At 34.2% G+C, this 20,791-nt stretch overlaps 3 protein-coding genes across 5 annotated transcripts in view; 2 read left to right on the top strand and 1 right to left on the bottom strand.

Moving 5' to 3' along the window:
• Window positions 1-264: 264 nt before the first annotated feature.
• Window positions 265-1,244, top strand: polr2l (RNA polymerase II, I and III subunit L). Of its 2 annotated transcripts, none has more exons than XM_026216941.1 (3): window positions 265-407; window positions 746-857; window positions 952-1,244. In XM_026216941.1, exons 2-3 carry the CDS (start codon window positions 763-765, stop codon window positions 1,058-1,060), a joined length of 204 nt encoding a protein of 67 aa, XP_026072726.1. In that variant the 5' UTR covers window positions 265-407; window positions 746-762; the 3' UTR covers window positions 1,061-1,244. The 2 variants fall into 2 exon arrangements, with proteins under 2 accessions (XP_026072726.1, XP_026072727.1); XM_026216942.1 differs by having other exon boundaries at window positions 309-407; window positions 719-857.
• Window positions 1,245-2,263: 1,019 nt separating this feature from the next.
• LOC113052529 (succinate dehydrogenase assembly factor 2, mitochondrial-like) lies at window positions 2,264-4,143 on the top strand. The gene is made up of 4 exons (XM_026216940.1): window positions 2,264-2,544; window positions 2,960-3,171; window positions 3,485-3,594; window positions 3,834-4,143. Exons 1-4 carry the CDS (start codon window positions 2,518-2,520, stop codon window positions 3,959-3,961), a joined length of 477 nt encoding a protein of 158 aa, XP_026072725.1. The 5' UTR covers window positions 2,264-2,517; the 3' UTR covers window positions 3,962-4,143.
• Window positions 4,144-16,026: 11,883 nt separating this feature from the next.
• Window positions 16,027-20,791, bottom strand: part of LOC113051961 (synaptotagmin-7-like) — a 106,138-nt gene continuing 101,373 nt past the window's right edge. Inside the window, exons 12-13 of one of the 2 annotated variants that reach the window (XM_026216161.1) lie at window positions 19,856-19,978; window positions 16,027-19,723 (exon numbers count right to left, since the gene is read on the bottom strand). In XM_026216161.1, the coding sequence (XP_026071946.1) occupies window positions 19,874-19,978 (105 nt within the window). In that variant the 3' untranslated portion in view covers window positions 16,027-19,723; window positions 19,856-19,873. Of the gene's footprint in view, window positions 19,979-20,791 lie in introns of both variants that reach the window. The other variant, XM_026216160.1, reaches the window with a different exon arrangement.

Raw genomic sequence — 20,791 nt, 5'->3', positions numbered from 1 at the left:
TTTATTCAATGATGTTTTAAGTTGTTAAAGGTGATCATAAAGACTTGTTAGAAAATATTTGTGTTTAGAATTTGTAAGCGTCTTTGGCATCAAAACGCCTGAAAACCCCATGTATGGATAAAATAAGCATAAAAGGCTCAAATATAATTTTAAAAGAACTGCGTAATTTACATCTGTGTTGTTACAGAGATCTGGTGACTTTATCTCACACCAATTACTGAATTTAGAATTTAGAATTTTCTCGCGTGACTCACTCTTGTTTTCAGAAGCGCGCGGAACGCTCCTCAGAACGACGTTTCCACCCGCGCGCTTTTGACAAACGCGTCGCGGAAATGACGCATCTGTACTGCGTTCGTTTGGTTTCAAGCGGCTCAAGAGGAACGTGTGCTACCCGCGATATTGTTTAGGTAACGTTTCTTACATTTTTATTGGACACATTGAACAATAATAACAACAACCCGCTCTCATCTGTTAAGATATGAATCTGTAGTAGCTCATATTTACATTTCTCTGCAGAATAAAACCTCATGAGCCATAATAGACTGAGTCTAGTCTTATTGTTGAGACTTTTTTTAAAAACACTAATAGGTATGCTTAATTAATTAATATAATGAAAAGTTGTTTACTTTGAATAAAGTGTTTGGTATCTGACATACAAAAAAGAAGAAAAAAAATCTTTAAAATAGTAAAAACGGTGGAAATCATCTGTGCGTTTTAGAATAAACGCTTGCTTTCTTTGATTCAGTCCTCTCGTCCTGCACCATGATCATCCCCGTCCGCTGCTTCACTTGTGGGAAGATTGTTGGGAACAAATGGGAGGCGTATTTAGGTCTTCTTCAAGCAGAGTATACAGAAGGGTGAGTTGATCAAATTTCCTCTTGGTTTTGATTTTCTGCATGCTTCAGATGATAAGAGTGGCTTGAAACTGACTCTCTCTGCTCATCTTCACAGTGATGCTCTTGATGCTCTGGGTTTGAAGCGATACTGCTGTCGCCGGATGCTTCTGGCTCACGTGGATCTCATTGAGAAGCTGTTGAATTATGCACCGCTGGAGAAATGAGGAGCTTTCTGTGCAACTGAAGATGAAATCCCACTCGGCCTCGCCTCTCCTGTACTTTCAAAGACTTGATCCTAATAGAGGACATACAGGCATGGGCTTCGACTCGGACATGGCTGGTTCATTAGACTATATCTGACGTCAACTTTTGTTTATTTGCATTTTGTTAAATAAAGATTTAAATGTATCTCTTGTGGGGTTCATTACATATCACAATAACACAAAAACATTGAGGCAATCTAATGGGCATCTGCTTTAGCAACTTTACAGTTTTGATATTTGAGTTTAAAAAAGAAAGATCTGATAAAAATAATATTTAGCCTAAAAAAAGAATGCAATTTGTTATTATTCACCCTCACTGTTTTTGCTGCTCTTTTCTGTGTAACAATGGCTTATATTGATACATCTGTCAAGTGTTTGCCCTTAAACATTAATTATTTACTAAAATCATCAAAAATATTGTCAATCGAAATAAAGCTGAATATTTTATATATATATATATATATATATATATATATATATATATATATATATATATATATATATTAGGTAAAAAAAAAAAAAGAAACACTAAATGAAAATTATACTGCTCTGCCAAAACGTTTGTTATATGAAACTAAATAAAACATAATTAAAAAAGTAACATAAAAAAGGCAGTAGTGTATATTTCATATTAAAATAACTTGTCGAATTGTTGCTGAAAATGTATTTGAACATAAATTTACCTATAGCCTATGACTAATAATCAAAGTAACTTTTGTCTAAGCTTCTAGAAATCACTATATATTATCCATCATAACTGACACATTCATACGTAGCATCTGAAAATGTTACATTTGTAAACTAAAATAAAATATCTGTACATTCATTAAAACACACTTGGCACAGAAGCTCTTTCTGACTTTAATAACCGGTGTACTTTGGATTTTGAAGACAAACTGTGAGGAGTAAAAATATTAATCTTTTTTAAGTTTTGGAATGTAATTTAAGTTTATATAATTTCAGACATTAAATAGGGGTTTGCTTATTAATTAAGCGTATAATAAACGTAGAGCAAAGGTAATTCATATAGGATAAGATTATTGATTATAATTAGTAACACTGGTCCAGGTCCTTTAAAAATGGGCATCCGCTTTCACAAGTCCTCACTGAAAAACATTCCCTAGGAAACAAACAGCAGCTTACAATATGTTTTACCCTTTATTAAGCCAAGAAGTCAAAGACAAACTCGAAGGCTAAAATACTCACCTTACATCTGCACGACACAGAAAATAAAGAACTATTCAAAGCAGCATTCAAATAATATTCAAATAAGACGATAAGTTTTGACCTTACCAACATGGCGCTTCCTGCTTTGATTGTGAAACGGTTGCATAAACTCTCCTTCAAAATAATAATAAAACACATTGTCAGCCAAACACCTGATCAGTCGCACATCACTGAAGATACTGCAAGATAACATGTTTTCAGCAAATGTCGCACGAAAGGTAGGTTTTGCTTGCTTTGCATTTTTATGTGGAGACTGGTTTTTAAAGATCTCATTTGACCTCATGTGTTTGCAGTGAGATCCTCTGTTTGCAGCCTATCACACACACACACACTAATTAATATCTAAAATATCTTATTTTGACAGCAAGTTTAGATGAGGACGTTAACAACACTAACTGTGCTCTGAATTCATGCATAAGACCAGTTTCACTTATTTTAAATGTTTATATTAGTTTACACACACACACACACACACACACACACACACATATATATATATATATATATATAGAGTTTCCTGAGCAGGTGTTTTACTTTTTAATGAACATGTAATGTTACAGATTCTTCACCTCCTGAATTTTTTTTTTTAACAAACCAGGGTTATTATAGTTAACCAGAACTGTATTTCCTCAGGCTGTTCTTTCTGTTTGCCGGGCATCCCTGCGTCCAGCTGTCAGCACAGTGATTGCTCGGGGGTACCGTGGTGATGCCCCAGAACCGGCGGTCATTGAGATCCCTCTGCCTCCGTGGCAGGACAGGACAGGAGAATCCCTGGACATCAAGAGAAAGAGACTCCTGTACGAGAGCCGCAAGAGAGGCATGCTGGAGAACTGCATCCTTCTGAGGTCAGCAGGTCACGGGGACGTCTTTGATAAATGCCACCGTCTCAACACACCACTAAAGTCTTGGCAACAACAGATAATATAGTCTAAGTGCATCTAAGTATGTTCAGGATGAATTGTAGTGAGCTGAACACACAAAACACTACAGACTATTTACAAATACAGTCATTCTATTCCAACTAAAACCAGTAGTTAACTAATGTTATCAAATTGAACCTTATTGTAAAGGGTTACCATTATTATTCAAACGAAGCATAATACGTATTACTATATAAAATAGAATTACTCTCACTGTGACTGTTTTGTTTTTTTCCAGCCTTTTTGCGAAGCAGTATCTGAACACAATGAGTGAACTTCAGCTGAAGCAGTACGACAGGCTCATCAACGAACCCAGCAATGACTGGGACATCTACTACTGGGCCACAGGTATGTATGAATGAACAGACTTAACAGATAGAAGAGATGAACAATGGTTTACAGCTCTGCTTGTGCATTCAGATGAAATCTAAATCGTGTGTTTGACTTGGATTTGTCCATTGATGTTTTCTTTGCAATGATGTGGATTGGTGTGTCATGCACAATAAGACCAGGATTGTGTATATAAGAAGTAAAAGAGGTCTAATATGAATTTGCACAGATTTTTTATTATGTCTTCTTGTCATCAGAGGCTAAGCCGACACCTGATGTGTATCAGGGCGAGGTGATGGACATGCTCAAAGAGTTCGCCAAGAACAAGGACATGGAGCAGCGTCTGGATGCCCCTAATCTGGAATATCTGGACAAGAGCAATTAAAACTCACCCTTCTGTCCGAAACTGTTATAGCAACCCGGAACTGAACTCACCTCAGACACGAGACCTATTCGAAATCATTTTTAAGGTTCCTGGCATTAAATATTTCTACAGTGACTATAAAATGCACATCATATATTGTACAGTTTGCATGCATGCACATGTAAATAAAACGTTCAACAACTTTTATGTCCTCATTATGTATTCATAAAAGAAATATAATAATTATTATTATATTTATTGTAATTAAAATAAAATGTATATATTATATATAATTTATATATTATTATTTTAAATATTTTTTATATTATAATATTATATATATGTGTGTTTGTTTGTCTTAACAGGTTTATAACAACCACAGAATGAGCATTTTTAAAAGATTATTTCTGTCAAATATATTATTTCTGAGTGTGTTTTTCCCGTGTGAGATTACATGAAGTAAATATGTGTCAAGTTCATTTGATAAAAGGAATTAGGGTATATTCAAAGCTCATGCACAGGGTTGTGCTAATGCACCATTCAGCTCTGATATCGCTGAACTGAATAGACTGATTGCATCTATTAGGATTGTTATCATTTTAAATAATTGACATTGATTTGTCCAGACACAAAATGTGAGACCCTGAGCCTTGAATTCAAGATATAAAAGATATAAAACCTGATGAGATCTGAAAGATGCTAAAGACGCCAGACAAGAATGTTGTTGTTGTTAGTCAAAAATATTAACCCAAGAATTATCTGGACATTTGGCACACTTAGTCTTAATGTCACTACATTTAGTTTCTCATCAATGCAATGAAATGCATATCTATATATAACGTGTTTTAGTCTCTACCAGAAGATGGCAGACGACTTCTTCAGAAAAAGCTATCTATGATTCCATACAGAAACTAACTTCAGTGGAACCTTTTCAATGCACAACATGTTCTTTAGATTTTTCAGCAGCTCTTTTAAAGACCACCGGTGATGATTTTTTATGAAACTATGTTTCACATTGTTTATCTGCCGTTTTATATATATATATATAAAATTAAAGACAAATCCATGTGCAAATTCATCAGTCATGAATCCATCCATAGTAAATGAGGTAATGCAGACAGCAAGCAGTTTCAGCCCAGAACCGGCCCACATCTGGCCCACATGGATTTCACATGAGCCAGATGTGGGCCGGATCTGGGCCAACACTATGTGTCTGTATGGGAAGGGAGATATATTCACGCTATTTAGGAAATAATTTTTACGAAATGTGTATATATGTCATTTTTGACGAACAGATGAGTTTTAAAGGATATAATAAGTGACCTTAATAACTGTTCACGGAAAAGTTATTTGGACAACCAAAATGGTTCTTTTATGGCATCAACGCTCTAAAAAGTAATAATCATTATTGCTATTGCTCGAGGGTTAGATATTTAAACACCCCCCTTCCCATTAACTCATCCTCTTCTGCTACATTATAAAATGACTTCCAGTCCAGTTCTGTAGAAATGTCTGAACAGGGGAGCTAATTGAAACAGACCCTTTAGCAATCACCTAGCAATATGCTAAACTCCCACACTCTGAACACCTCATGGCAATGTCTTGGTGAACACCCACAGAATACAGACAAGCTTGCAGTCTTACTGTTATATTGAGATAATGTATGCTCTGCACATCACCATAAATCCTGGACAACAACACAAAGTGAGGGTAGAATTGTCATATAGCTTTTGAAAAGAATGGTTTGAACTGGTGCCAAGCCATATAGAGCCACAAAAAAGTTAGGGCAAATCGTGGAGGAAGAAGAGAAAAAAAAATGTACAAAGAAAAATGAGAGAGAGAGAGAGAGAGAGAGAGAGAGAGAGAGAGAGAGAGTTTGTAAATATGCCTAATATCAAAGGCTATAACTGTACCATCTTCAAAGTTTTGGGGTTGGTAAGGTATTTAAATGTTTTTGTAAAGGCCCGTTCACACCAAGCACGATAACTATAAAGATAACGATAATCGCAGAGTCCACACTACAATATAAAGGCGTAGAGAAACGGTATCGTTGAAATCATTTGGAATCAATCATCAGAACGATTTTTTTCCAGCTGATGAACGATACAAACATCCAATCAGAATCAACCCTGCTATAACGAGCTCGAGGATTTAAAGCGGCAGACACACGTGCGCTCAGAATAAACAGACGATATTGTTCGCTGGTGTGGACGCTAATATCGTTATCTTTATAGTTATCTTTACAGTTATCGTTCTTGGTGTGAACGGGGCTTAAGTCTCTTCCGCTCACCAAGACTGCATTCATATGATCAAAAATACATTAAAATTAATAACATATTCTTACTTTTATTATTTAAATATATTTTAAAATGCAATTTATTTCTGTGACGTAAAGCTGAATTTTCAGCATCATTCCTCCAGTCTTCAATGTTCCTTTAGAAATCATTCTAGTATGCTGATTTGTGCTCACGAAACATTTATTATTATTTTGAAAATGGTTGTGCTGCCTAATATTTTTTGTTGAAACCATGATACATTTTCTTATCACGATTCATTGTAAATGTCTTTACTGTCACTTCTGATCAATATAACGCATCCTTGCTGGAAAATATATATTATTTTCATACAGAAAATTAAATAAATAAGTAGACACAGTTCATTGTTTATTCTTGTGTACTTGTAAAAAAAAAAAAAAAAAAAAAAATATATATATATATATATATATATATATATATATATATATATATATTTTTTTTTTTAACTTATATCACCATAAACTGCATAAGTCTAACAATATGCAACATTATTAACATGACATTGTCCGAATTTGAAAACGAACCATTGCAACTGCAGAAAGAATAACAGAAGTGTGATTTATCGGCAAACATAGAAGCAAAAACATCAGTGAGATTCAGTATAACTATAAGAACAGCTGCGTATGGCTTCATTTTACTCAGTGTCTGTCATCTAGTCAGCCGTTTTTGATTAGAAGTGTCTAATATAGAGTTGGATTTAATCTGTTTTATATCTTTGACATGCTTTCATTATGTAAAACATCTGAGACCTTGTTGTCTTATAAAGGACACACTCAAATAAATACACTTGCTGGTAGAGCTGATATGAATTCATACACACGCACAGCTCTCAGACAGAGAGACTGTGTGATACCTGGCTCACAGGTGAGCTCTGCCTTTATATAGCATTGAAAGAGCCTGCTGTGTGATCTCACTGACCTCTGCCACCTGTCTCTATGTAGATGAGGAGAAATAGAGCCAGTCAGAGCTGCTGCGTAACACGTTCATAACTACTGAAGAAGACATCTCCACTGCAGCCTAACCATCCATCACTATAAAAACACACACATCAAAGTGTTATCTGAAGGCTGGAACTGTGTAGGCTTTTACAGAAGAAAAAAAAAACTATTTTAGGCACAAAAATTGTTCATACTTTTCCCATTGTATAATATGTGTGGTATAGAGTTATTACTAAATAAACATTTTCATTTAGTTTAACTTGATGTACTAAAACAACAATAATAAAAATGAATAAACCTGAAATTTAATGAAACATTTATAGAAACGATATAGATTAAAAAAAAATATATATATTTTATAATAATTATAGTAATAAAATAATAATAATAATAATAATAATAATAATAATAAAAACCTGGAATGGACAAATGGAAAAAACTAAATAATAATATTAATAATTTTTTTTAATATAATATCTATAATACTAAAGTAACAGAATCGGGGTAGATGCCATATTTAATCTGACTTTGAAAAAAGTTATAAATAATCTAGTTAGTGGAGCAAAAATACAGCACCAACATTATTGATCTCATTGACAGCAAAATGGTGATGAATTAATATTTTAGTCCTATGATAAAGAATGAATGAGTTTCTTCTGACCTTGCACCAAGTTGACTGATGCTTCCTCCTGCAGACCACAGACATCAGGTAAAATAAAGAGATTTGTTCGAGTTTTCTTGGTTTGAAGTATTAATGTGAATTGCTTTTCATCATGATGTGTTGAGGTGCCGTGATTAACCTGTGAGACCTGCTGCTGAAGTGCCAGCCAGGTTCTCTGTCTGATGTGGATGACTGAGGTGATAGCTCTTGTTAAAAAACCACATGATGAGAAGCGTTTTGTGTGTAGTTGTACTTCTGAGACTCTGTAATGCTGTTATGACAAACTATATTGACAATATAGTTGACAAACTATTGACAAACTAACTTCTAAGTAAAAGTTGTATACTTTGGCTATCCACAAATCACGTGACAACAATTTTGGGATTCAAATTTGGTAATTACAGATGTGAGCATTGCATCATTGAAAGATACACTGCCCAAAATTACCACCTACTTCACCTTAAAAACTTCAGTTTCTGCTGCTGCCTTAAATTTTATAGATGTACCAGTCATTTCCATGCTTTTTCTTCTTGTTACTTTCTCTCTGTCTTTTTTAAATCTTGTTGAATCTTGAATAAATGAAAAAAGTTAAAATTGGTTAAACTACTTTGTTTAAATAAATGGAAAACATGCATGACTTATTGATTATAAAATTTCTTACAGTATTGCTAGTCAATGACAATTGTTTTTTTTTTTATATTAGGGATTTTTAAAAATTGTTTAATGGGATCAAGGGTTGCTACGTACTAAAAACATTTTTTTTTATTATTAGATGGAAAAACAAAAACAAAAAACATAGAAATGATGCCTTTGCAACTAAAATAAAATGAGTTTAAGTTGAAGTACTAAAATGACTAAACTAAAACCAAATTAAAACTATAGAAATATTACAAAATTAAAAGAAAAAAAATAAATAAAATGAAACAACAGTGAATGCTAATTCAAAACATTAATAAATACTACAATAGTATGTAAATGATGCTAAAATAAGAGTGTCCAGATCACTTTGAAATGTAATAGCATGCCTCTCCTAAAAAGCCAAGATCTGAGGCAGTACCTAACAGTATTCAAATAAAGATTTCTCAAAAATGAAATTTACCTGTAGGCAATGACTTATATATTTCTGTTTAATGCAAGAAGATATTTTAAAGAACGTTGCCATTCAAACCTCATTGGACCCCATTGACTTTCATTCTAAATATTTCTCAAAATACTTTCTTTTTGACTGAAGGAAGAAAGTCTTATGAGTTTGGAACAACAAGGGTGAGTAAATGATGACACAATGCTTATTTTAAGGTGAAATATCCAGTTAGAAGTGAGTTCAAATCACTAAACAAACACACATACAAACAACGAGCACTGCCAACAACTTCCGCTCTTAAGAGAGTCTCCAAGGTTTAGGCCAGCCCTCTTCACAGAGCTCTAGACATCAGCTGGTGGGCGTCTACTCAAGACGAGTTAAAAACAGCTTCTGCACTACATCTTGTGCGCAAACTCTTTCAGTATCCATGGAGAAACCATTATGCAATTGTGTTTTTTTGCACCAGTGATTGGCTTGGTTTGGTTTCCCTTGATCAGCTCCCGAAACTTCTCATTTCTTTTTGTGTACACATGCTGCAGATTTCTTTTTCCTCAACACACACACACACACACACACACACACACACACGCACACACCTGTGGATTTGAGGGTAATAATGTTGAAAGCACGCAGCAGATTTATGCATTTGCCTACAGCTTGTTTGGTGTGTGGATCTCTCGTTCGCCCACACATCTCTCTGACATGTTCCTGTCATCCTCCACCGCGCCGAGCATGTGCGTGGTCTGTGTTTGAGTCGTGACAGCCGTGCATTTCATCGTTTGCCCTAGTCTCTCTCAAAATTGCTCCTCTCTTTCTCTCCTTCCACAAATATGCAACACTCTTTGCTTGGTTTGTTGGTGTAAACTGCCTTAACGTTCCTCTTGTGCTCACAAAACATGGAACGGAGTCAGATGCGAGCGGTGGCATGGCAAACCCAGGATTCTGGCAGTTTCCTCTTCATGTGCAATGCCTAAAATCACCATGAAATCAAAATGAACAAGACGTTTCTGGTCGTATTCATCAGTGCACGTTATTCCAAAGAAAGAAGGAAAATCTTGCACTTTATCTCCATTGTGTTTTGAGCGACATCTGAGCGATAAAGCTCTTCTCTGGTTGCATCCATTGAGGTTATTTTCTACTCCAGATGACTGTCATGAAATGAAAGCCATTCCAAATAAAAGAGGATGAGTGTTTTCCACCAATTTCCATTTATTAGTATCAATTTTATTCTCTTTAAACAAAAGACAGGCGAAAACTGATTCATTTCGGATGCTGGTAGCAGTGTTGAAAGGTTACAATTTGGGTCATTGTAAATGAATCAGAAGATCAAGAGTCAATTTATGACTAAAAAAGGTGGTGCAGCATCGCAACAATTGTCTTTTTTCGTTGAGTCAAAACACACGCTCACACGACAATGTTTTATGTTTGGTTGTATTTTCTGCTATAAAAAGCCTACAGAACATTATATTTGTGCAAAGACAGAATCAGACAACACAATATAACAAAACAAAGTTATTTAAAGAAAGAAACAAAAACAATTCTATCAGAGAATTACTATCGTAACTGCCTTTTTAAGCAAAGTGAACTCATTCTCTCAACTCGTAAATCAAGAGACTCCAAGAAACATGTCGGTTTCCTTCTTTTATATACAGGTTTACATCTATTTACACTGTACATTTATGCCAAAATAAATCATCAGTATGTCAAATCATATTGTGCACACCACACAGATGCTGAGAAACATCAGGAGTCTTGGTCAAAACTCCCCAGGTAACATTAATTTTTATATTCACACACACAAGTTCAAACAATGTCTCGAGATGATTTGTCGTCACACACCTCACAGTTCAGTTTCGACTCCACATTCAGGTGTCCGTGATGTCTCTGTGACGACAGACGTGACCATTCGAATGCTGGTTGTTTTTAAACCTGGTTTGGCATTTTGTTTCATAAGATTAAAGCATCTGCAATCCAACAACTGAAAAACGAATTCAAAACGAACATTTGTGGACACGACAGTATAACAGACAAGCTCACATTAGCCGCCTCACCGCAGTGAGTCACACAACTAGACGAGACAAAACAAAGCATGCCGCTTCACAGATGCATTTCTTTCGGTTTCACACCGGGTGCTCGTCGTTTTCAAAACTCACTCAGATTTGGATCGTAAAAGCAGGACTGTCGAAACCCAGGGAAGTTTCTTCAGTGAAACTGAAAAAAACTAAGCAAGACATTTGATTTTATATAAGCTAAACTCTATCAACAACATTAATGGCATAATGTGAAACTTTTTTTTTTTTAATGTAGGAATCTTTAAATTTTTATTGTTGAAAAAATATGGTAAATTATAAAAATAAATAATAATAATAATGAAATTAGAAAAATATAGTAAATAAATTTATATTTTTAAATAATAAATAATACAGTTATATTAATAAATATTAAATTATTTAATAATAATAATAATAATAATAATAATAATAATAATAATAATAATAATGTCACAATTATAACCAGTTATAACAAAGTATTTATGTTATTAGTTTGGTATAAGTTAACTCTGTCAACAACACAAATCATCCATAAATTATTATTATTATTATTATGTTTTTCTTTTTAATTATATAAATGAATTAATTTAGTATTAAATATAAATACTTTAATTTAGTATTATTATTATTATTAATAATAATAATAATAATAATAATAATTTAATTAATACTTGAAAATAAATAACTTTTGACACATTAAAGATTCCATTTTTGAATTTTGGACTTTTTTATTATTAATTAATTCTTTATTAACAAAAATATTAAAGGGGTCATATGACTCTTTGAAGTGTTACAAGCTGTTCATGAATAGATCCCTAAAGCTGCAAAGACTAAAGTCTAAAGTCTCAAACTCCTAAAATGTCTCGTTCTAACATCTCCCACATGTCTACACCCCGATGTGGGAAGATTTGCATAACACAGCCCAGATGTTCACACAAAGAAAGGTTGCGTAACTTTGAGTCTCGCTGTAATATTGCTGCATGTAGAGTATAGTCTTGATTAGTGTAGAGAAACTTTTAGAGCTTGATGTTTGTTGTTTCTCCGATAACAAATACAGACATTGTATTACGTTTATGCAGCACAATGCAACGCAATGTGTAAAAAGACAGTATAAGTCATTATAATCAGTAATTATGTCCCCACTGAATACAACAAATGCCTCATTTATAATGGGTTTTATTGGTTTTGTCTCATTGTGCCAGGGGACACACATCATCACACTCTTGAGGTAATCGGCCAATCACAATGCACTGGATAGCTGGCCAATCAGAGCACACCACGCTTTTCAGACCGATGAGCTTTGTAAAAATCGACACGTTTCAGAAAGGCGGGGCATAGAGGAGAAACAATAATGTACAGTATGTGGAAAATAATGTTTTTTTTTTTACCTTAAAACGAAAAAAATTTCATTACACCAAATACAAAAAAATTATGTAATTTTTTAGCAACATCATATGACCCCTTTAACTATTAAAATGCAAATAAAGTTGTCTAAATTGTCCTTTTAAAACTGGGAATACTTTTCTAGGTGGATGAAAATCTGGTTATTAAAACAATGTGTATTTTTACATTTATTTTCAAGCCCTTTGTGTTTCCACTGTGAATCTAACTGGAACTGACATTATACCACAAATGCTGTCAACAGACATGAACTTGTATGTGATGCAGAACATTCTGGGGTCATATGATACTTTTTTTTAAAGATCATTATTTGGTGTATTTGGTGTAATATAAAATGCTGACATGCTTTAATGTTCAAAAAACACATTATTTTTCAAATACTGTACATTATTGTAGGTCCTCTATGCCCCGCCTCTCTCAAACGCATCATTTTCTACAAAGTCCCTCCTTCATACGAGAGCTGCCTGCTCTGATTGGCCAGCTGACCCAGTGCATTGTGATTGGCCGAACACCGCAAGCACTCGTCAGAAATGTAATGCTCCTTTCCATAATCGCATGCTTCATCTTTAAAAATAAATGTAAAGACAGTTAATAATGTCCTTAGTTTTACCATCAGTTCAAGCACGAAAGAGGAACAGAGTCACGTGTCAGACACAGAGATGAAGCTTGTATGTGTTTGCAGTACACAAGCCACGGATGGTAAAGACAGCTGACTGCACTGTGTGACTATCTCTCTCTCTCTCACTCTCTCTCTCTCTCACACGCACACGCACACACACACACACACACACACACACACACACACACACACACACACACACACACACACACACACACAGATACACACAACCTCTAAAACTCCACATATGAACAGTCAATAGCAAATACTTAAACTGAAAACAAAGCAAACTTACAGTAGCTGATTCAGAAGAGGCAGATTGTTGTTGCAAAGTCAGAATGACCTCCTCTCCTAGGTTCACGAAACGGTGAAACATGGCTGCTTCAACACTAACTGCGGTCACTGAAACTACGCCTTCTTTCTTTGCGTGAACATTTGAGTGACATTACCCAAATATTTCCACATAGTGACATAGACACGTGAGGGCGTGTTTAAATTAGCCGTTTTAGTTGGGGAGAGGCAGAGTTTTAACTTTGATAAAGAACATCTCTTTTGATTTGAGACTTTAGTCTTTGCAACTTTACAGATCTTCTTCATGCACCAGGAATTTGTAACACTCCAAAGAGAAAGGACAAATTGACATCGCATCATATGACCCTTTAAAATAACAAGTTAAGTGAATTTGGACCAATATGTTTGCCCTGCGAGTGGGGCTACTCAACATAATAAAATACAAAGCAAGTGACAGATTAACATTATCGTTTGACGCTTTATCAAGTCACACCTCTCACAGATTCAAGCGAGTGTCCTGCATACGAGTCCAAATCCACACAAATTTCATCCATCCTCTCTGTTTTCACTTCTTTTTACCCCCTGCCTTCAACGACTGAGAAACACAGTACACCAAGTTTTTCTGAAGTGCTTGATCATTTTTTTAGGTCTTGCTCTCACTTTGGTCTGTTTTTTGGCCTTTAAACTCTTGCCTCCCCTGCTTTCTTTGTGTCTTTGAGGACGCTTCTGTCACAGCTTGTTATTCGGGGAGAGGACAGGCTGCGAGAAACGTCTGGCAGTGATATTAATGTCTAACGTCGGCTCTGACACTAAGAGCACAGGCATATGGAGGGGAGAAAGTGATGGATGTTTAACTTCCTGAAGCACTGCGTGTGTGTGTGTGTGTTTGTATGTGTGTTTTGAATGAATATGAATGGATGTCCTTACCCTGAAGTTAACCCTTACATTACTGTTGTACATAAATATTGCTTATCTACAGTACATTGACTTATGATTTCAAGTAAGCAGTTGTCACCTGTTATAATAAGTATAGAGATTTCTCCTAATTTAACTGTTGACATGGTAACAATTAGAATAACTCTATTTGCCTTTTCTCTGTAACATATGAAGAGGTGATAGAAATCACAAGCAAACGCAGCATACAAAAATGTTATTAGAAAAGCAAAATGTATTAGTATTGCTATTATATCCTGCAGACCTACCATTTCTAACTCACATTATCCCATGCTCAGTGCCAGGCTAATGCTGCCTTCAAGTCATGCCGGAATGATTGTGTTCAAGAGATTAGACCGTATGAACAGCATCGCAATGTCGCCAAATTAGCGTAATTATTTTCATTGAGCACAGAATTTGTGAGTTGAGGGCATGCTGATTCAAGAATGATGCCAGAAGCTAATTGCTATCATAATAAGCTCTAATTGTGAATGCTGATGGTACAATTCAGTTTGTACGTATTTTGTGTATACTGTTCATGAAGACTGACCAAAAAGCATGCTACAAAATAATACTCATTTAACTTTTTTTATGAGCTTAAATTTTTGTGCAACTAAATTACATTTTGCATCCTTCTCTAAAGCTGTAACTTTAGAAACATTTTTGTCAGTTGAACATCTCTGACCTAAAATATGTACTTAAAATAGCCCTGAGATTTTAGGATAATACATTTAAATAATTAATATTTGAAAAATATATTCAGATATTCACGGTTTTTGTGATGTAGGCTAATGGTCATATCATAAGCAGGTAAACATATACCTATCTCTCTGTACTGTATATATTTATTTATTGTTTTTTTTATCATTTATATATTTTAACTTAACATTTAATTATTAGCTTTCCATTAACTCACAAACCTTGCACACATGTTCATCCAAGTTATCTTATGAAAAAAAAAAATTATATATATATATATATATATATATATATATATATATATATATATATATATATATATATATATATATATATATATATTTGCTAAATTCAGATTTGTTTATTTTATTTATTTATTTGTTTGTTTGTGTTCTGGTTTATTTATTTATTCATTCATTCATTCAGATGTTACCACTTCTGGCAAAAAAACAAAAACAAAAAAACAAAGTACATTTATTTTCTGAAATGTAATAAAAAGTAATAATCAGAGCTTTTTCTTAAATGTACTATAATTTATGATTCATAAACATTAATAAAACTTACCCTCTGTATGTAGTATACATATGCTGTATACAATACAATAAGAGTGTACAAAACAAAAATATAATTGTAAACATTGTTGCACAAACTTAATTAAAATAAATAATAGATTAGTTTTCTGATGTCAATCTAAGACTTTATTTAGCAAATGTTAGTCATTTCCATCATAATTTATGCATGTCTTCTTACCAAATAAAAAAGCATCCTCCTCAAGTGTGCTTACATGCTTTTAATACAAATTTCTTACTGTTTTCATTCAATAATTTAATGCAATACTCCACATTTCACTTTTAAAAAGAATGTATGGATGTGTGAAAACCCAGGTCTTTGTACTTTATTTTGTTGCAAAACATTACTTGATCGAATAAAAAAAATCAAACTTCGCAGGAAGACTTGAAGGCAGCATATCTACGATAAGTAATCAAATGAAAAAAGAAATAAAAAAACACTGATCCAAATCCTAAACACATACACAAATACAGACAGTGACAAATGCATACAAACACACACACACTAAGCCAAAGACACACACACAGTCACATGACTTGCGTTTTATTTTCCTGCTTCAGCTCTTTTTCTTTAGGTTCTAAATTGCACGTCTTATTTTGGAGGGACACTAAGAACTTCTTCAGCCCTTTTGGAAAAGAAAAGAGATGAAGTGCGTTTTGGCAGCGTTGAACTCACATTGGCAGTGTCATTGCATACTGGTTCAGTGGTTGATGCAATCCTCTGCAAGATGTGTATGTTACATGAGGAAAGCTAGTTCATATAAAAGGATTTCTGTGGTTCTGCTTTTATCACAAAGGCGTATAAACCGACACACAGGCTTCAGACACTCGTATCTTATCTCACCTATCTTTTCTATGAAAAATCAGTATAGTACTCTACGCAAGTACACAAATGCTTTGGCCAAGCATGCTGTCCTGATATCTGTAGTGGTATAAAAACCTCAAGGGGGCGACAGATCTTTGTGCCAATAAACCGCATGCGAAACCGGAAACTGACCATAGTGCCTCTTTGTCGTAACACTGCTAATGCTACGCACAGGGATGGACAGTATTTTAATTAAATGTATTTAGAATACATATTTAATTAGTTTTGAGTATTTCGTCATTTGTATTTAGCTGGGAAAAAAAATCTAATGTAATTTGTACATTGAATACATTGAGAGACAGAATTTTGTATTTGAAATACATTAACTACTTAATCACTTTATTCTTAGATAATACAATATCTCTCTTAAAGTGATAGTTCACCCAAAAATGAAAATGCTGTTGTTAATAACTCAAACTTGTTTTGTTACTCTCGTAAGACCGGCCATACACGGTCCAATTTCAGCAGTCTATCGGTTAAATACCAACTCTCACGGTATGAGTTAATCGCATGCAATGTCAAGCCAAAGCTCAGGAATTATGTGCTTACACAATATGGTCTGTTCGTTGAGATGCTCATACTATACGTGCAAAATAAACATGCATGATCCCCCGAACCCAGAACTGTGTAGCCTCCATCACTTCTGTCCAAACCACATGCCAGAAATTAATCCAACCATCTGATTGCCGAATCGCCTCTCATTACCCCCTGTACACTACATATTGAAAGACGCATGACAACGCTGAAGTTCGGCTCAAAATTGGACGAAAATCACAGTGCATGCATCTTCTTTTTATATCTTCGGAAAACAAGTGAAGATATTTTTAATGAAATCCAAGAGCTTTCTGTCCTTTTGCAGTCAGCCAAGCAACTTATGCAAGGAAGGTTTAACTTAAATTTTACGGAGTGATGTGAGTGCTTTGTTTTGGCAAAAAAAAAAAACCCATAATTTACCATTTTATTTACGAAAATATTATCTAAACATGTGTCGTGGTATCTAGTGAACACTCACTCATGTATGCTGTGTTGACACTTCAACAAATGCGTTGTGATCGCACAATGCAGATCATAATTTTTATAACGTTGTAAATTATTATTTTTTGTGCAAACAAAGTACTTGCTTTGCTTAATAAACCACATGAAGTGCTTTAAAGATGTCTTTCCTACCGTTCTGGGCTTTGAATGTGCCAGTTGCTGCCTATGGAGGGACAGAAAGCTCTTGGATTTCATCAAAAAGATCTTCATTTGTGTTCGGAAGAGGAACGAAGGTCTTACAGGTATGGAACAACATCGGGGTGAGTAATTAATGACAGAATTTAAATTTTTTGAGTAAACTAACCCTTTAACTCTTTCCAACTGAAAAAAATTAATAAATACAAAAATCAGTGTAAACAGTCAATTGTAAACAGCATGAAATTAAACTTAACAAATGAGATGAAGAGTGTAGCCTAGTGTCATGGGTGAAGAATATGTTATTTATAAGTTGTTCAAGGAGGGGAAAGCAGTTCTCTTTCTCTCATATGTGTATCTAACTCCAGTATAACTAAATGTAATAGTGGCACTCTCTCGTGCACTTCAAATGACTGTTGGTATTTTTGTATTTTCAAATGACAAATTACTTGTATTTTAATTAAATACCTTGGATGAGCAAGTATTTGTAACAAAATGCTTTTTGATGTATCCGTGCCCATCTCTGGCTATGCGTTTCTTGCATTGTGTTACTGAGGTCCTGTTTACACTTGGTATTAAGATGCATTTTTGTTGATCCATTCACAATTGGATGACACTAAACACAGTTTTAAATGGGGTCGACGAAATTTCAAGCTTGTTTACTTTCAATAACACAACTAGACGAGACAAAACAAAGCACGCCGATTCACTGATACATACATTTCATTTTCACGTTAGATGTTCATCGATTTCATCTTGAAACTCGCTCAGATTTAGAGGCTGTAAAAGGAATACTATCAAAACCTCTGAAGGACAAAAGTGATGAGACACAATCACGTCCGATTTAAAACATTTTTATGTTATGGGTTCAGTGTATAGTAAATAAATATAATTTAAATAATATCAATATGAATAATAATAGTAAATCACAGTTACATGACATAATCATAATCAGTCAGAAAATAGTTGGTGTATAAACTTTTGGATTTTAGTACTTAAGTTAAATTAGGTTAAGTTAACTTTCAACAACACTCATCACAATCATCTTTAAGGTTTTATTATTACAATAAAAATAAATATAGTAAAATTACATGCATTTTGCAATTTAATACATATTTTAATTTTACATTAATAATTTAATAAATTCTTTCAGAGGTCAATCGGACCACTTCCATCATGAATAATATAGTTTTTATTAATATTTTGAGTTATTTTTAGTTTAGTTTAGTAATTTTGCTGTGTGCTTTTTGTAGTTTAAGTTTTATATATATATAAATATGTGTGTGTGTGTGTGTGTACTATTTTATTTTATTTTATATCAGTTAAAATTTATTTTATTTCAAGTAACTAAAAAGGAAGGGTTTTGACGAAATCTGAGCACAAGTTAGCATGGTAAAATGCATTTAAATGCAGGAGTAAACTGTAATGCAATTTCGACTGACCACTTGTGATTGGATCACTGAAAACGCATATTAATACCAGGTGGAAACAAAGCCAGAAGCATTTAAACCAACAATGCATTTAAATCAAGCTAACATAGATTTTTTTTGCATTCATGTACTTGCGTAGACCCACTAACATTTTTTGTCCCTATTTCGCTTTCTACACTTGTTGGAATGTTCTCAGATTGTTCAAACGGATTCCCCCCTACGCACCTGAACTGATCCAACCAATTAAAGTGAGTTAGAATTTCTCTTTTTTTCTTTTTTAAACAAGACCTTTTTTCTGTCACATAACAGCACCCACAGTACGTACAGACAACGAAGAGTTCCAGTGAATTTCTACACTGTTCTGAGAAAACATCGAGAGGTGACAAAGTCCAACACACAAGTTCATCCCTCCTTCAACTAGGTATTGCACTGTGGTTGCGATCCTTCTGGATCTTTCCGTACGGTCAGAGGGTCGCCCAGAGAGAGGCGGGACACAGACATGGCAATAGAGGGGTCTGTTCGGGAGTTAGTTTTCAGCCGTTTCAAGCTCAGCGATGATAGAAGTCACCCTGTTGCGCGGTCCAGCTGTTCAGAGAACAGCCGAGTTGTTAAACTTTTTTCTCAAGGAAGATGAGTCTGTTTACCTCTTTCGGTTACGCAAGACTTTCTCTCCCAGTCTTCTTGGCAGTGCTTAGCCTCTTTTTGGTGGGAAAAAAAATTAAAAGCTGTGAATAATAAAGGAAGGGTCTCCATAAACTAACTGCAGGGAAAAAAAATGAGAAGGGAGGAAGAGGGAGAGGGACATAGAATGAGAAAGAAAGATAGTTGGATGGCTTTTGGTACCCGTGTTTAAACTTGTGCACATCAACAGGGTTCTGAAGGGGTTGTTTACTTTTGGTGGGCGGGTCCTTCAAGCTTTGAGAGCGTGCCATTGGGCAACGGCAGTGCGCGGGTGACTCATCATGTCTTTCCAGTGCTTCACCTCTGCTGGGCCACTTTTCCATGAGAGATAGATCTAGAAATAAGGCATGAAAAGAAAGAGAAGGTGGAAGAAACAAGATCAGGAAAAAAATACAAAATAAAAATAAGGATTGTGCTTCCACTGAAGTTCCTATTAAAGCTACAAACTGAAAAAGCACTGTACAGTTAATGACCATTATATACACTATACATTTTTTTTCACAGTTATAATTAAATACAAGATAACTGGAGTATGTTTTACAAAAAAAATACTATTTCAGTCTTTCTATTTTAAAATTAACATTTAATTCAAAAGTGCTACTTGTCATTGTTTTGTAATCAATTGTGAAGTTAACTAGCGATTTCTGAGTGAAAATTGTTTCTGCACCCAACCCCCCCCCCCAATGTAGTTAAACTTGTGTCTTTTAGATAAACTTCAGTAATTATAGAAAATTAAAGTTATTTTGTAATATATACTACCATGGCCATCTTTAGGGGAGTGGAATTGGTGCTACGAATGGACAGATATATATATATATATATATATATATATATATATATATATATATATATATATATATATATATATATATATAAATCAAAAGTTTGGGATCAGTAAGAGTTTTCATGTTTTTAAAGTGCCTTATGTTCATCTAGGCTGCATTTATTTGATTAAAAATACAGTAAAAACAGCAATGTTGTGAAATCTAAAACAACAATTTAAAATAAAATTTTTATATTATAATATACTTTAATTATAATATTATAATATTCTTGTGATGCAAAGCTGAATTTTCAGCATCACTACTCCAGTCTTTAGTTTCACACAATCCTTCAGAAAATCATAATAATATGCTGATTTATTATC

The sequence above is a fragment of the Carassius auratus genome, chromosome 32 (assembly GCF_003368295.1).
Source record: "Carassius auratus strain Wakin chromosome 32, ASM336829v1, whole genome shotgun sequence".
Taxonomy (NCBI): Eukaryota; Metazoa; Chordata; class Actinopteri; order Cypriniformes; family Cyprinidae; genus Carassius; species Carassius auratus.
This window is presented reverse-complemented; position numbering and strand designations above follow the sequence as displayed.

What these genes read in the sequence shown, in the direction of transcription:
- polr2l (XM_026216941.1), top strand. Translation starts at nt 763, where the DNA reads ATGATCATCCCCGTCCGCTGCTTCACTTGTGGGAAGATTGTTGGGAAC. An exon ending in CAAGCAGAGTATACAGAAGG is followed by an intron (nt 858 to 951) that starts GTGAGTTGATCA and finishes TCATCTTCACAG; the next exon opens with TGATGCTCTTGATGCTCTGG.
- LOC113052529 (XM_026216940.1), top strand. Translation starts at nt 2,518, where the DNA reads ATGTTTTCAGCAAATGTCGCACGAAAG. An exon ending in CAGCAAATGTCGCACGAAAG is followed by an intron (nt 2,545 to 2,959) that starts GTAGGTTTTGCT and finishes GTATTTCCTCAG; the next exon opens with GCTGTTCTTTCTGTTTGCCG. An exon ending in GAGAACTGCATCCTTCTGAG is followed by an intron (nt 3,172 to 3,484) that starts GTCAGCAGGTCA and finishes GTTTTTTTCCAG; the next exon opens with CCTTTTTGCGAAGCAGTATC.